Source organism: Leptidea sinapis, chromosome Z, assembly GCF_905404315.1.
Source record: "Leptidea sinapis chromosome Z, ilLepSina1.1, whole genome shotgun sequence".
Lineage (NCBI taxonomy): Eukaryota > Metazoa > Arthropoda > Insecta > Lepidoptera > Pieridae > Leptidea > Leptidea sinapis.
Genome location: NC_066312.1, coordinates 25,691,805 through 25,707,901, shown reverse-complemented (window position 1 = coordinate 25,707,901; position 16,097 = coordinate 25,691,805). Strand labels below are relative to the sequence as shown.

General features: G+C 35.7%; 1 protein-coding gene across 2 annotated transcripts in view; it reads right to left on the bottom strand.

Annotated features, from left to right (window-relative positions):
- Positions 1-16,097, bottom strand: part of LOC126978460 (carboxyl-terminal PDZ ligand of neuronal nitric oxide synthase protein) — a 158,658-nt gene that overhangs the window by 51,151 nt on the left and 91,410 nt on the right. For both annotated transcript variants that reach the window (XM_050827274.1, XM_050827273.1), the window contains exons 3-4: positions 1,162-1,233; positions 383-484 (exon numbers count right to left, since the gene is read on the bottom strand). In XM_050827274.1, coding sequence (XP_050683231.1) covers positions 383-484; positions 1,162-1,233 — 174 coding nt within the window. The remainder of the gene's footprint in view (positions 1-382; positions 485-1,161; positions 1,234-16,097) is intronic.

Genomic DNA, 16,097 nt, shown 5'->3' with positions numbered 1-16,097 from the left:
AAAAACGACATCTCAAGTCAATTTCCTAGCTGATATGCAAATATTAGGGTTGAGTAGGTATGCTATCAACTGTAAAGTAGGTCCTGTAGACGGAGCCACAATCTGAGACTTGAACAAGACATACCAAGATTTATGAACGATACGTCACTCGAACGATTGGCTCAGTGGAAGAGCGCTCAAACGGAACCCGACAGGTCACGGGTTCCAGTCCCGCATTGTTCCTAAATTTTGTTTACAAATTTAATTTGCGTAGATCAGATGCATTATGCGCAGGACCGATCGTCATGGAAATCTTTGGGGGAGGCCTTTGTCCACCAGTGGATGTCTTCCGGCTGATGAAGAAGAAGATGCATTAGTACTTGGTGTGTAAGACGGTAATTACCTTTCCCTTGGTGACCGCGGCGCGGCTGGTGACGCGGACGCCCTCGGTGGACACGTCCACGATGACCTTGCGCTTCTTCACCCCCCTTGCCTTGAACTCATACTGTAACACAATAATACGCCACAGTTCACTTATACATAGGAGTAATAATATACTGAAATTGATAGGCAACTCGGCACATTAAATTTTCTTACCCGTTATCGCCATCTGGACGCCGTAAAGTGAAACGTTTTCTGTGTGTACATGAATGAACGTGTAGGTGTATTTACCTTAATACTTTACTACATTCTTTTTTCTAGGTTTTGGTGTAGGTATAATTTACTTCAACTAAAATAACACAATCAAATATACCTAAAAATACTCTTTGAGTTAATTCGCGCAACAAGGAGTTTATTCATTTCAAAATGCAAAATGCAAACATAGGCAGTAGCTAGTGAAATTACTGGGCAAATGAGACTTAACATCTTATGTCTCAAGGTGACGAGCGCAGTTGTAGTGCCGCTCAGAATTTTTGGGTTTTCAAGAATCCTGAGCGGCATTGCATTGTAATGGGCAGGGCGTACCAATTACCATCAGCTGAACATCCGGCTCGTATCGTCCCTTATTTTCATAAAAAAAGCTGTAGGTACTCAAGAAGACGCCATTCCGAAGGAGTTCCGTACAATTATAATGCGGACGGAAACATGGGCAGAAGTTAGTGTATGTATGTGTAGTGTATTACCATACAAGTATGTTATTATTACCATAAAAGTGTAAGGTACAGTAAATGAATCACTCACCCGCACTCGGCGCATCGCTGCCACGATCTCCACCCGGCTGGTTGGACGCGGTACGTCCATCGTCCCGATGTACTGGAAGCAAACAGACACGCACTTGACAACCTTTATCAGTATATATTTAAAGCCTACCACTCGGCTCAGTCGAGCTGGTAAGTTTTTTGCGGGGCGATATATATGCTTTTACAACAAGATCCCAGAAAATGTTCAAAACAAAAGTATTACGTTATTCAAAACAATTGATAAAAAACATTTGTGTGGTAAAGGTTACTATAACATAAATGACTTTCTTAATGATAAGTACCAAGGATTGGGAATGGAGCGACTGCCCTCAGGCTATTAAATAATAAGTTTAATTGTACAATATTGCTTTGTAGACATATTTTTTTGATGAAAAAAAAGCCTGTTGAGTTTGTTGCGCCCATTCTTCTCAGGTCTGAGACAATCGTTTTGGAATGGGTGGTAGTTTTTGATTTTTAATAAGTGATGCTACATCCAATTTTGAATAAAATTATCTGAATATGAATTTGAACACGTTTATCGTTGTTTGGTATCGTTGGGTAATCCTGCCACATATTAATTACCTTTATTACCCGCTAGATAATAATAATAGCTAGGTAATATTCAAAGCGGCCCACACCTACATATTACGCTTTCCGCACGATCCACAGTGACGTCATAATGCGAGTAATAACTTACAGACCTTGTTACATCTAGACTAGTATATTGAAGTACTCTGATAGATTTACATAATGTAATAATATGTGTAAGGACTGCAGCTGTTCTAACCAAAGTGCTTAAGAATGCTGACGTGGATCCGTGGACGTAATGATATCGCCACAACAATATAACTAGCGGACCCGACAGACGTTGTCCAGTACACACGTCTTAAATTTTTAAAATCGGTCCAGCCGTTAATGATTGTTCACATTGTTCTAAACCAATCTCAAATTCACTGAGACACACAAAAATCATCAAAATTTCACTTGAACACACAAAAAAATTCATAAAAATCGATCCAGCCGTTTAGGAGGAGTTCACTGTCAACAGACGTACAGAAGAATTGTATATATAGAGATATTCACAACATCGTAACTGTTTCGTAGAACCATTCAACAAATATATAAATCGATCTTTGTACATCTGTATTAAGTATTCATTTTACCCCAATTGCGTTCATCTGATCACTACATTACCACTACACTATGATATGCATCCATAATGTACGTATTGGAGAAGGTTGTTATGCCACCCTGTATGTTAAAGTTCTTCATCAGGTAAGGCTGCAGCGTATCACCTTCTGTCGCGCTTAACCGATCCCAATGAGGGTCTGAATCAACTGTAACGTCACGTAATGCTTGTACAAGTGGTACATCTGCCGCATTCACCGAGTGAGCGTATTGTTTTCGTGTTTTTTAATATGTTTTATAAAAAGATTAGGGGCGTGGCTTAACAGTTTTGTTATAGAAAACATCTTAACATGTTGACCACGAGAAATGGAAAACATTACCCGTGTTCGCCTGCGGGGAGGGAAATTAACGCATAACCCCTTTATTCATAATGGTCCGCTTACCTTAAACAGCCGCTTAGGAGTGTTTTTTCTCATTCTGACTTAGGTCAATAGAAGAAGACAGAGTGAGAATTAGCAATGCAATAAGTTAGCAGACTATTATGGATAAGGCGGTAAGTTGTTAGCGTTCACTGAATGAAGACGTATCTATCATTCGTTCCTAGCGATAATCCTATTTTTTTCGTTTGTTATCGAGTGAAGTAAAGAAAATACTTCGTTTTTTATACAACTGATAACAGAAAGACCGGTGCTCTGGGATGTAACATTGGTACATCATAAAATAAAAATACAAATGGATGCACTTCGTCGGAAAACGTTCGGTCTAAAATGAAACAATAACATAAACAAAAACAGGTGCAGCGGATGACTGTTTATGCTAACATGTTTTGTTAAAAATTGTCGCAGGCTTTAGTTGACAGACAGCCGCTATCTATTGCAGAGAGAGGGAGCAACTTATGGCAGATAATTCTCTAACTTGTTCTAATGAGTTCACCAGTTCTGAAAAAGCCATTTACGAGTGTATAAGTACTACATTGTAACATTAACCGCCACTTGTACAAAGTTGAACTTTAAAGAAGTCGTTAGAAGCTCAAAGGCACTATTACTATCAATATTAACAGCTACATCATTACACTAGACGAACTGACGCAACATAAATGACCCAAAGTTTCTACTTACGTAGTAATCTATACCTATATATAAAAATGAATTGCTGTTCGTTAGTCTCGCTAAAACGGCTGGACCAGTCCAGCCGTTCTCGAGTTTTAGGTTTTGGTCTTGAATTATTTGTGGAAGTCCAGAGAAGGTTTAAAAGGTGAATAAATTTGAAAATAGTCGGAATTAAATAAAAAAAACAATTTTGATTTTCCTTTGATGTGTCCCCCGTTTTTCAGAAATCAAATTAAAATAATAGTTTAAAATGAATAATCTACTAGAATTTTTTATATCTTTCTAACTTTTTCAGAAGGTAAAAAAAACAAAATTTAGATAACTATAGTAGGTAGATTAAATACAGTTGTTAACTATCTATCAGATTACGTTTATGTAGATTGATATATCTTAAGTTTTGTCACAAATTAAATTTCTAAACGCAAACAATATTATTTGACGTACATACAAAAGTTTAGGTCTTTTATTTATAGATTTAGGCAGTAAGAAGTCTGCCGGGTCAGCTAATAAGTTATAAAAGTAAAGAAATCATAAAAACACTAAAAAGTGATACTTAAGTACAGTAGTTTTTTCATGAACATTACATGTTGTTAGATTACCTAATTATGTAATAACTTAATACAGAATAACCCTAAGTTGGGACTAAATAAATTTACAGACTTTGGATTATATGGATCTCATAAGTTTTTACGGTAGAAGAACGAAGTTGCGAGACTTTTTTTACGGGTTATGTTTTTAATGACATTACGCTCTTCTGTCGCACAAAGATGGTATTAACATCAGCGGCATTGCCCCATAGCAATATACCATAATATGACTTCTAATATTTATGATTCTCGTGTCGCGATGTATGTTACTACACTCCACCGAAACAGCCGAACCGAATTGTATGAAATTTTGTGTGCATATCGGGTACGTCTGAGAATCGGCTAACATCTATTTTTACTACCCCAAACATTTTTTTTATTAATTTATATGGTGATACAACGTTTCCTGCGTCAGCCAGTAATACTATGAAAATAACTAAAATAAGCTATCAGTCGCACCGTCTCTATGTCAGTTAACTATCAAATTTTTTATCATGCTGCAGAACTGAGTCTGAGCTAATTCTTCAATAGCGGGGCCGGTGCAATCCAAAATCATGAACTAATTAAATTAATCCCAGAAGTGAGGGATTTAACTTTAAAGAATAACAAATACGTTTACATTAGATATAGGTAATACGTCCGCGCTGCTGGGCCCCGTGTCCAAGTGTTCCTAAAACATACGGCACAAAGATGTAAGACTCTCTGTCACGTTTACCTTACTTGGGCGTGAAGGAAACCCCAGTGTCGAGGCAAGCGGTCCCGGAGTCGGTCACTGCCATACCAGAATCACAAGGCATTCAATTATTAGCAATATTGATATGCTGAGTTTGAGTTTGTTGCGCCTATTCTTCTCAGGTCCGAGGCATTCATTTTGGAATGAGTGGTAGTTTTTTTTGAATTCCAATAAGTTATGTTTATTATTTTGAATTAAAATATTTGAATTTGATTATATAGTAGTAATAAACCAAACGAAAGATTACCTTAACGTTTACCCTAATAATCAAAGAAATTTCGATAAAATAAAAGTGGCTTTCCGATTAAAACGTACTCCAGTCCTTACCATTTAAATAAAAGGGCCTGTGGTACTTTCTTACCTTCGATTGCTTTTCTTTTATAGAAAAATAAAGATGTGAATTATTCATTAATTATTCGTTTGAGGAAGTTGTTGCTATTTCCTGTTGTGTCTCCTACGATGTTACGTATTGATGATGAACGATTTCTTTTTTATTTCAGATATGAAGGACGATCATGGGTGTCACTTGATGGCAGGTGATGATCGCCGCCCATCGCGAATTCTCCGCCGGTAGTTTTTATCTTATTTCAAGTGTTGGATAATTTAGATACAAAAAATTTTTGTAGGTAAATGCTACACGCACGTTTTTAATGGAACAGATTGACTGAGCGTGCGGATTACCTGATGTCAAGTGATCACCACCGCCCATACTCTCTTGTAACACCAGAGGAATCACAGGAGCGTGGCTGGCCTTTTAGCAAGTGTGCGCGTAATTATTGAATGTATTCATGTCGTTTTGTCCTGGAAACACCGCGCATGGAAGCTACTTTCACAGTTTGGTTGTACGTTTAGCGTTAACCTAATGTTAAATAGCAAGAAAACGAATTATATATAATTTACCGTACCAGATAATAAAAATAAATAACACCTGGACCCACCATAGCACCAGGAACATACATAAACTTCTAATACCTACTACTCGGCTAAGTCAAGTTACTAAGTCTTTTGTGGGGCAATGTATGTGCTTTTACAATAAGATCCCGGAAAATGTGCTGTATTGCGCCCGTTCTTCTTAGGTGTGAGGCAAAGTTTTTCGAATGGACGGTAGGTACTTTTTGACCTTCAATAAGTAATATCATATCCTATTTGAATCTGAATTTGAATTATAGTTGTTGGATACGATTACTAGTAATGATAGTAATGTTATGAACTAGTTACTAAGGATGCTTCGTAAACATGATAACTAGTTATGAACTAGTTATCATGTTTACGAAGCATCCTTACATTCATTTCAGATATGAGGATGCTTCGTAAACATGATAACTAGTTATGAACTAGTTATCATGTTTACGAAGCATCCTTACATTCATTTCAGATATGAGGATGCTTCGTAAACATGATAACTAGTTATGAACTAGTTATCATGTTTACGAAGCATCCTTACACATACTAAGCTCTAAAGATAATTTATATTTATACAGTTTATTTTTAACTACTTTTTGGGTTCTGGACTTCAAAAGAAAAAACGAAACTCTTATACGATTATTGTCCGTCCGTCCATCTATCAGTCCAGATAATTTTTCTTGGGTACGCGTGGAGGTACTCGTATCGAGTTGAAATTATCGAAATTATTAGCATCGATATTCTCAAGTCGAACGTTAATTTATGAAATATTTTATATTATAAACGCTCATAAACTTTGAACACCATATAGGTATATATTGGATGCAGCACGTTACAAGTTAATTTGCAAAGTACTCATTGATTTAAAAGAGTGGCCGTTGAGTTTTTTTGTATGTTATTTTCACGAGCTATAGTTTTTCCGAACATTATATGGTTCATTTAGTAATGTAAATATTTATAATGACGATTCAAAGGTGCTCAGTTGAGGCCTATTTGAATAAAGCTAATTGGACTTTGACTTTGAAGAAATGGAAGTAATTATGGATGTAACAAGAGGTACTAACAAGTATCCTAAAACGGTTTTGCATAGTCTGATGAATGTGGCAGGAATTAAATAGTAAATTATTATGCTCCAGATAAACAACAATAAAAATTTAAAATAGAGCTGTCCTTTAAACTGGAATCAACGTATTTCGTAAATACGGTCAGAACAGAATTATTTGAAAAAAAAAGGTTATAATAAATATCGTATTATATAATAGATTCGTATTTTTTACTATAAAACACAGCCCACCCTGAAATAATACATAAATCTGTGAAAGTAATAAAATAATAAAATTTAAAAGCACTTATTTTCTCAAAATAATATTAGTCTCTTCCTTTTAACAAATTGTTCAAGAAAGTTTTACAATGAGAGTAGCACTAGGTTCATCGAGGTAAGTTATCGTTCGCCATAATATAATAATTAACTTATTGTCTCAAATAAGACTTCACGTGAATGAAGGTCGAGTCGATGCCAGTCCAACTTATTCAGGGATTAGCTGGAACAAACAATCGGACGGTTAGAATTTAAGAAACGGTTTTTTTGGTTGATATATATAAATTTAGTAAAAACTGTCATTGTGAAACGTTACTAATTATTGTTAGATTTAGTTAGGCGTTAAAGTCAGAATACTTTGTAGAACCAGTATTCTTTCCCTTATAGCTTTGATTTTGTATTATTAAAGATCTATTATCTATAAAATAAGTTAGGTATGTGTTTGAGACTACACGACAGAACTAAAATCACGTCTCCCTTAGTCGATCGAGGCTGCTTTTACCCAAACGAGCCTCACATCGTGACGGTTGCCAAGTGTGTAACTATCTAGTAGTAGTATTTTTCAAAATTGATAACTTATACGCGAGGCTCTTACCGAGGCTAATAAAATAGTTTTGAAAAATCTTTCAGCAAATAATCTCAGCATGCCTTTCTCAATTTTTGTCACAACAATTTTCGTCTCAATTTTTGTCACAACAATGCTGAGATGGTTTGGACATGTCGAGAGAATGAATGAAGAACGATTGACGGAGAAAGTGTATAAGGCCAGTGTGAATAAAAGTGTTAGAAGGGGAAGACCTAGGCGGACGTTTCAAGATCAAATCAGGGACGTCTTGGAAAAAGGCCAGGTCAAGAGTACCCTAAACCGAAGAGCATGTATGAAAGGAATAATGAAAGTGGACGAAGCGAAACAAGTATGTAAGGATCGTAACAAGTGGAAAGAAGTGGTCTCTGCCTACCCCTACGGGAAAGAGGCGTGATAATATGTATGTATGTACAAAATCTTTGTATGTGCTCTTCCAGAAACGCTTAGTATTTATATTATTTCAATCCAAATTCTAACAAAACTTATTCAAACAAATAAAAACATCAAGTGAACTTTAACATACTCGTAATACACGCTATATACCACCGTATATAATTTGTAATTCATCTGACAGTGAGTACGCAAGTACTCATGGCCGCAACGAACTGTGCCCGGAATTAACTGATAAAAAAGAAAACATTTTACGAATAACTTAGGGCTGCTCCACCTTAAACTTTAAACTATGTATATACATAGGGTAATTGGTTTTAATGTCAAGTAGATAACAGAAGTACGACATGCCATTAGAAATTAATAAAACATTGTAGACTTAGTTTAAAGATTTCAAACATTTCAAAAGTCATTACTTACAACATCAGTTGCGATATTACTGCGTCGCTGTCATTAATTAAGTCTGTCCCAAATTGAGAGCAGCCAATTAACAATTCATTTAATAAAGCTCTTTGCTCGGAAGCCACACTAATACCTCCACGCGCTACTGCCCTAATGAATCTCTCTTACCTCACGTTTTACAATATGCTTATGGTAGCGCGTTCTGTTCAACTGCCATTAGGTTCACAGTGAACACTTTACTTAATAAGTACCTCCCTCGTAATCCGATTACATTGAAAGCGCCAGCCACGGTCGCGGAGTGAAACGAGCTCTTGTTAAATGTCCCATTTAACTAACATTGGACATATTTGTATACCAGTGGGATCCTTTGCACAGGATGACAGTCGACGAATCTAGTCAGATTAGCCACAACGGCGCCTATTTCTACTGTGAAGCAGTAATGTGTAGGCATTACTGTGTTTAGGTCTGAAGGTCGCCGTAGCTATTGAAATTACTGGGCAAATGAGACGAGCTCACTTGTAGTGCCGCTCAGAATATTTGGGCTTTTCAACAGTCCTGAGCAGCACTGCATTGTAATGGGCTGGGCGTAACAATTACCGTCTGCTGACGTCCTGCTCGTCTTGTCCCTTATTTTCATAAAAAAATATTTGTATCTATCCGAAAACTTTCAGACTTCTCTGTTGTCAGTTTGCTATTACAGCAAGTTCCTCAACTTTATATAAAAATATTATCTTATTTATTACTTCCGCTGATAACCCGATGATAGCAAGTGATCACTGCCGCCGATACTCTCGTTGTCGTTGTGTCGATACAGCAGAGGAATGACAAGAGGCGTTACCGGTCTTTTAGGAGGGTGTACGTGGGTTAGTTGTTTGTTAGGTTGTACGTGGAAGACAGTTCTAGATGGCAAGGCTGACATTGCAGTTTGTGGTTTCAAATGTGATATGAATATCTTGATAGGGACCACAACATCCTGTTTTATAAGTGAACAGCACTTTATTTTGTGATAATTTACTGTGTGTGACCCTCACGCCTGGCTTTCTTGGTTAATGGTTTCAGGTCTGAGGCAGTCTTTTTGAATGAGTGGTAGTTTTTGACGTTCAATAAGTGATATTGAATCCTATTTTGAATAAAAATATTTGAATTTGAATGTTCGTTCGGGTGCGGTTTAACGGCTCGAGTTAACTGATAGCAAGATCGGTCAGCCCGACTTACAAGAGTCATGTATGTACCATTACGTGATCCACAATATTGTCATTATAATAATAATAAGTTCAATGTCGCATGGTATATGTATCCATATTGCTGCAATAACATTGATGCGCGACAGTCATTTGTTATTTCAAAATGTGTGATCATATCGTCCTATATTACCCGTGATAAGTACGTAAGCAGTAATAAAAATAGCATTTGAGATACATTTCGTTTCGGCCGCAATGAACGGACAAAATGAAAGCCACAGGAGCGTAACGAGGTGGTTGGTTGGAAATGAACGCGAAACTCTAATGTTCAACAGTCCTTCGTTCATAATCGTTGATTGGCTGATGGGCTCGCTACCAATTACATTAATAATAGTGATGTATGTATTCTGCCTTCCCAACTGCGTTGCGTATATTGAGTGTAATATAACAGATGCTCCCCGGTCAACCCAACGCTCACTGGCAGGCTAATAAATAAGGCGGTTGGTGTCCCCATTGCTATAACGATCTTAAAGACCCATATATTATTTTTATTTTTCTATGTAATTAATTTTAATCTGATTTACTTTTGTTTTATCAGAAGCCAGCTTTAATAAAACATATTAATTCGGATGAATAATATTAAATTAATCGTCCTCTAAATATTTTCTTACTGTGTGCATTTATTTTATTTTATTATAACCCGGTGATATTCTTGAAAATCAGGCATTTTACTTTGTAAGTCAGGCATAGAATTTTTATTAGACGGTAACCGTGCCGTGTGCACAGTGCGTACTTAAAAATGTTACAACGACGGTAAATAAACTCGTCACAGGTTTTTTATATACCTTGTAACTAGGGAGGAAGGAGAGGGTAAATGGGGGGGAAGCTCCTCCCACCATCAGCATCATTGTATTGATTGCACTGTACTGAATACTAGCTGAGGTGCAGATGTCACCCGTACATAGGCCACGGTCGCCGTTCTAAAATCGCTGACAGAGCTTTGATGACGTCACGTTTCACATATCACGCAGCAGCTACGTGTGCGGCATACCGCATCTCTATATATCGTGTATATACTTCTTGATGACTCACTCTGTAATGTATTGATCAGTACAAGTAAACATTTTGTTTGTGATTAGTCTATTATCTATCAATATATATAAAAATGAGTTGCTGTTCTTTAGTCTCGCTAAAACTCGAGAACCGCTGGACCGATTTGGCAAATTTAGGTCTTGAATTATTTGTGGAAGTCCAGAGTCCCCTTTTAAACCTAAAAGGTGAATAAATAGGAAAATGCCGCTAAATTAAATAAAAACAACAAATTTGTTTTTCCTTTGATGTGTCCATACATAATTTCTATGAGAGAATTTATTGACGCACGGTTTGACAGTTCTGCTGTGAAACAATTTCATTGGCGACAGCAGGGTGCAAATTTTACGTCTGTCCGATCAACTAGTAATTTTATATTTTTATTAGCTGACCCAGCAAAACGCTGTATTGCTCTATATTGCCATATAAAGCATTAAAAAAAATCAATAATTAAAATTTCTATACAACATAAATATTTAATGGAATTAATGGTTCTACATTTCATACGTTGACTTTATATTTCAAATGTCAACCTTTTACTCGAAGTCGAAGATGAGCATAAGTTTTGCATTTTCAAATTTATCGAAATCAGTAAGATTTCAGGTAATCCTGTTAATCTGAATGTCTGAAGACATCTAAAGAAGATTACTCCTACTATGCTATAAGTATTTTTTACTGGAAGAAGCTTCGGACGATACATCATTCATTATTATATCAGCTTTCCTTCCCAGTTGCTCTCAATCATTTTACTTTTCAAATCATTTTGAGAAGGTTGCTGTGTATGCCGTAATTTTAATCGAAAATAACAGGTAGGGAAATTGGTAACGACGTGCTGGATTGAGCTGCATTTGAACTGTTACACTGTCCAATATTGTTGATTTGGGTAAAAACCCCTGCGACTAATATTTTGGTCAAGTCAGCAATATCGATGTCTAAATAATGGCTTGTTTCCTACTGTGTCGCGCTTCTTTTGTCATACCACCTTAGCTAAGGAAGGGCGTAGCTTGATAACAGCGACCTAAAACAACGCCGCGCGAGGTGCAGAAGTGTTGAATCCATTTTTCACTTAGAGTTTTTAACTATGATTTTTTTTTAATTTGTCTAAAAATTTTGCTATTTATAAACATACGGGAAAGGATACTAGAAGCCTAACCTTACAATCTACCCAAAGTCATGGCATAAACTTCTTTCGACAACATAATATAACATGTATTAAAAATAAACCGAAATGTCAAATAATGTATTCATATTATATCTGAAAATCTTAAAAAATATACATTTATTAAAAACCTCGAAGTAGAAAACAGGTAACTTTATTTCAAATTTTATCTTTATTTGGTTCGACTAATTGTATCTTGTTTTATGAACAAGCAGGCTCAAAACTTATATTATTAATCAATTTTCTAATACCATTATTAATAATCCATAAATGTAATGTTATGATTATTTCTCTGAAGGAGATATATCCGTATAGCCATAAGAGTTATGTATTGTACTAAACGTTGCCTTACTGGAAACAAAGCGAACTAAATAGTAAGCTTTCCGGTATTTTTTATGGATATAAGGAAACAAGTGTGGGACGCAATGGCCCCAGTCCCACACATCATACATTCTTGCACATAACTTTTCCCTACAAATTGCAAATTTAAATATTTTTATTCCAAATAGGATTTAAAATCACTTATTTAACGTCAAGAAACTACCATCCATTCGTAATGCCATGCCTCAGACCTGAGAAGAACGGGCGCAAGAAACTCAACGGGCTTTTTTCTTTTTTTTCTTAATTTTGATACAATATATGTAGTATTATACACTTAAATTTTTATTTAAATAGCCCAGTCTGTGATATCATTAAGAAAATCATTTATGTTTTCCATTTCCAAAAATAACAATAATCGTAACTAGAATTAGATTGTATAAAAATACGGAATTATTTTTATACTTTTTAGTGCACATTATATCTATTGTTTTGGACTAGTGTTTTTGAGGTCGGTTGTTCTTTTGTTAATTTTTTTGTTTCGTAAATAGTTTTCCTACCGATGTTTGTTTAGCTGAGGTTTTCATCACTAGTTTTAGTAATGCAAACTTTGGCTATATGGGCAACAGCGCCAAAATGGCGAATATCAAACAGGCACAAAAGCACTTTGACAGCCGCCAGTCCAGAGGTAAATTATAAAGGTCAGCGGCAGAAATTGATGTATTAAGGTGGTACATGACAGGTGCATGACATAAAAGTATTTTAATATAAAGAAGCGGAATTGGTGGCCAACTTATAATTTAATTTAAACTTTCAGGCAAACAAGACAAGAGCTAAGTTGCTCCAACATTGAGCGCCGCTGACTGCTTGGCTATCACCAACTTTCAGCGAAGACTACATCGATTTGTTAGTATTTTTAATCAAACTCTTGTCCAAGTTGTCGGACAACTTTTTAGATCAAAAAAGTGATGCAAGTTATATAGTTTTATAGACTCTCTTGCTCACAACTATTCAATGTTTGATCGTAACGGGGAAACAGAGATGAGTGGTGTAAAACAAGGAATATATAAAAGCTACATTAAAAAGTTATTTAATGTATTAAACTTTATCGATCACTGACAGCAGTGATACTATGAAGGTTCGTGGACAACCACACTAATCATATGTCACAATAAGTGTCACCCACTCACTCATTGCAGCTATTCAGGTGGTGATAAATGTCTCCGTTCCGTAACCAGAACGATCCATCCACATAAATGCGCTATTAATCATTTTCTCAATCAATTTTAAAAACATGATCCCAGAAACTTTACGAAACTAATGTTTTCGAAATTTAAAAGAATTGTTTAAAAACGTTTGTGTGGTAAAGATTATTATAACATAAATGACTTTCTTAATGATACCACAGACTGGGAATTGAGCGAATACCCTCAATATCATAATAAGTAAGGTAATTTTTATTGTACGATATTACATTGTTATCCATATTTTTATAAAAAAAAGCCCTCTGAGTTTCTTGCGCCCGGCCCGTTCTTCTCAAGTCGGAGGCACACTAATTTTGATTAGGTAGTTCAATATTCATTAAGTAGTTTTAAATCCTATTTTGAATAAAAATATTTGAATTTGAATATTAAATCAAATTGAATTATAATAAAATGTATTACGGTAAATACTTGTTTTTGTGTTCCTGACATCAGACACGAGACAATTACAGTCGAGCTTCATTTCTCGTTCGGCCCTCAGATCCGACAAGTACTCATTAATCACCTTCATCTTGGACACTCTTGTTAGCGATATAAAGGGTTATCTAAATAATAAGAAAGCTTGGGATGATATCCTAAACGCTGCAAAGTTTGATTGCTTTCAGTCAATTTATAATTGTAATTGCTAGCCTTCCCATGTACCCAGAGATACTGTGTGTTCATTATAATTATTTTTATGTCAAAGCTATATTCCTGACTTCTATATTAAGGAAACAAGAAAGACTAGAAATTGAACTAAATTTATATATCTGTATATTTGATGAGGGCAGCGCAAACCCGATGGTCGTGGAAATCTTTAGGGGAGGCCTTTGTCCAGCAGTGGACGTCTTCCGGCTGATGATGTTGATAATTGTGCCTCGACGTACGTCTTTCATATTACCAAAATAAGAAGTATATTGTATAATATTTAATTTTTATTTTATAAATGCGGTTACTAAGTTTATATATTTGGAGTTCAGTTCAATATGTAACGAGTTGTTTAAGTCCGCTAACCGCAAGTTGAAAGTTTTTATTGTGTAAGAAGACGACTTCGTAACTGCAGCTCTAACTATTCTTCCAATTCAATTTTAGAAAACTTTGTAAAATTCTGAAAACGAAATGAGATTTTCTTGCTAATATCTATGTAAAAGTTTGTGATATTCTTGCGAGCTTTTCTTAGGTACATTTATTTGTTGGTGATTGATTTGAGTTGGCAGGAGAGGTGCACTCCAATAAGCCTCTTGATAACTGACCTTGGCTCCCGTGTTCTTTGATGACTAAATTACTTAATTAATATTAATTAGATTATGTCATCTCCTACATCCGTAATTTATAATGATTGCACCAAGTAAATAGATGAGAGAGCGTTAAAAAATGACTTATTTGTGTATAAAATCGCGGTTTTTCAGGAAGTTCACTGAATAAATAAATGAACGAAGTGTTCAGTATTTTAACATAATTAAAATAATGCTTTTTTAAATATATAATTACTAACTATTAATTAAAGTCAATTCAATTACTAGTTTACCGTGCCTCGAGGTTTATTACGGAATGAACTTGAGTCATCGACAGCTGAAGAACCTGTTCCGTGACTTGTGCATCGTATTATTCGTTCGATTCGTTGAATGAATTATGAATGAATCACAGGCGGAAACACGAAGCATTTTAAAATACAAAATTTCGGCTCACTAAGCTGTGCTTGGTGGATGTAACATGCTTGCTGCTACATAAACAAGGTTGACCAATACACTGAAACAGATGAAGCTTCATGCGAGGTGAGTGATAACTTCAATAGAAGTCGGTCAAGCGCTCCCGAGTGCCGCGAAATCGTTTTGTTCTTTATGATAAACAGTTACGAGCAAAACGTTCACCTAGTGGTAGGTGATGCTCCCTCCCTAGTGCCCTCGGCACTGAGCGGCATCGCATTAGCGGCCATTACTTGGAGACAAACAATATTAAGGGCCCAGCATCCTCCAAAGCGGAGAGGAGATAAGCCACGAAGCTGTCAAGTTATTTGCACCACAGCGGAGAGAAGATGTGAGCTGTGAGAGCTCGAAATCTGTCAAGTGATGTTTACGACAGGAAGACGTTATCACGCCCAGCTACACGCATCTCCGCTGGACGCGGATAATTCTATAGAAATAAAAATTTTAGCAAATAAACAACCGACTTCATAAACACTATTACAAAACAATATACATAATATGCACTAAAAAGTATAAAAATAATTTATAAATAGTATAATAAGAATAGCTTTATTTATTACATCGTATAAGACACAGACTAATTGTATAATAAATATTATCAATTAAAAAAAAACAATAATATTTATTGTGTTAGTATTCTTTTTTTTGTTATTATTCTTGAGATATTAAAATGGAGTGAATTTATTGCACAAAGAAGGAAATTTGAATTATTATGGATTTCCGCAAACGAACGTCTAATTCATATTGATAGTCGAACTATGAAGGCGATTTAACCGGTGAAGAAAAGAATCTGAAGATAGGATGGCCAAAAGCGAAAGGCTAATACGAGTAAAAGGAAAAAAGAGTAACGAAATTGAAGCACCCAAAAACATGTCCGCCGATGATGCATTATGAGTTGGAACTTACAGCTTGTAATATTGCGACCACTTACGAACTTTAGAGCGACTTATACTGAATTGAGGCTGAGCAACAAATAAGCGCAAATATAATATTAATACGAGTATGGCATTGCCTTTACAAGCGATATAAGCGTTTTATGATAATAGTCTGTCTTGTGTTTCAGCACTTAACCGATAGTAAATTAATC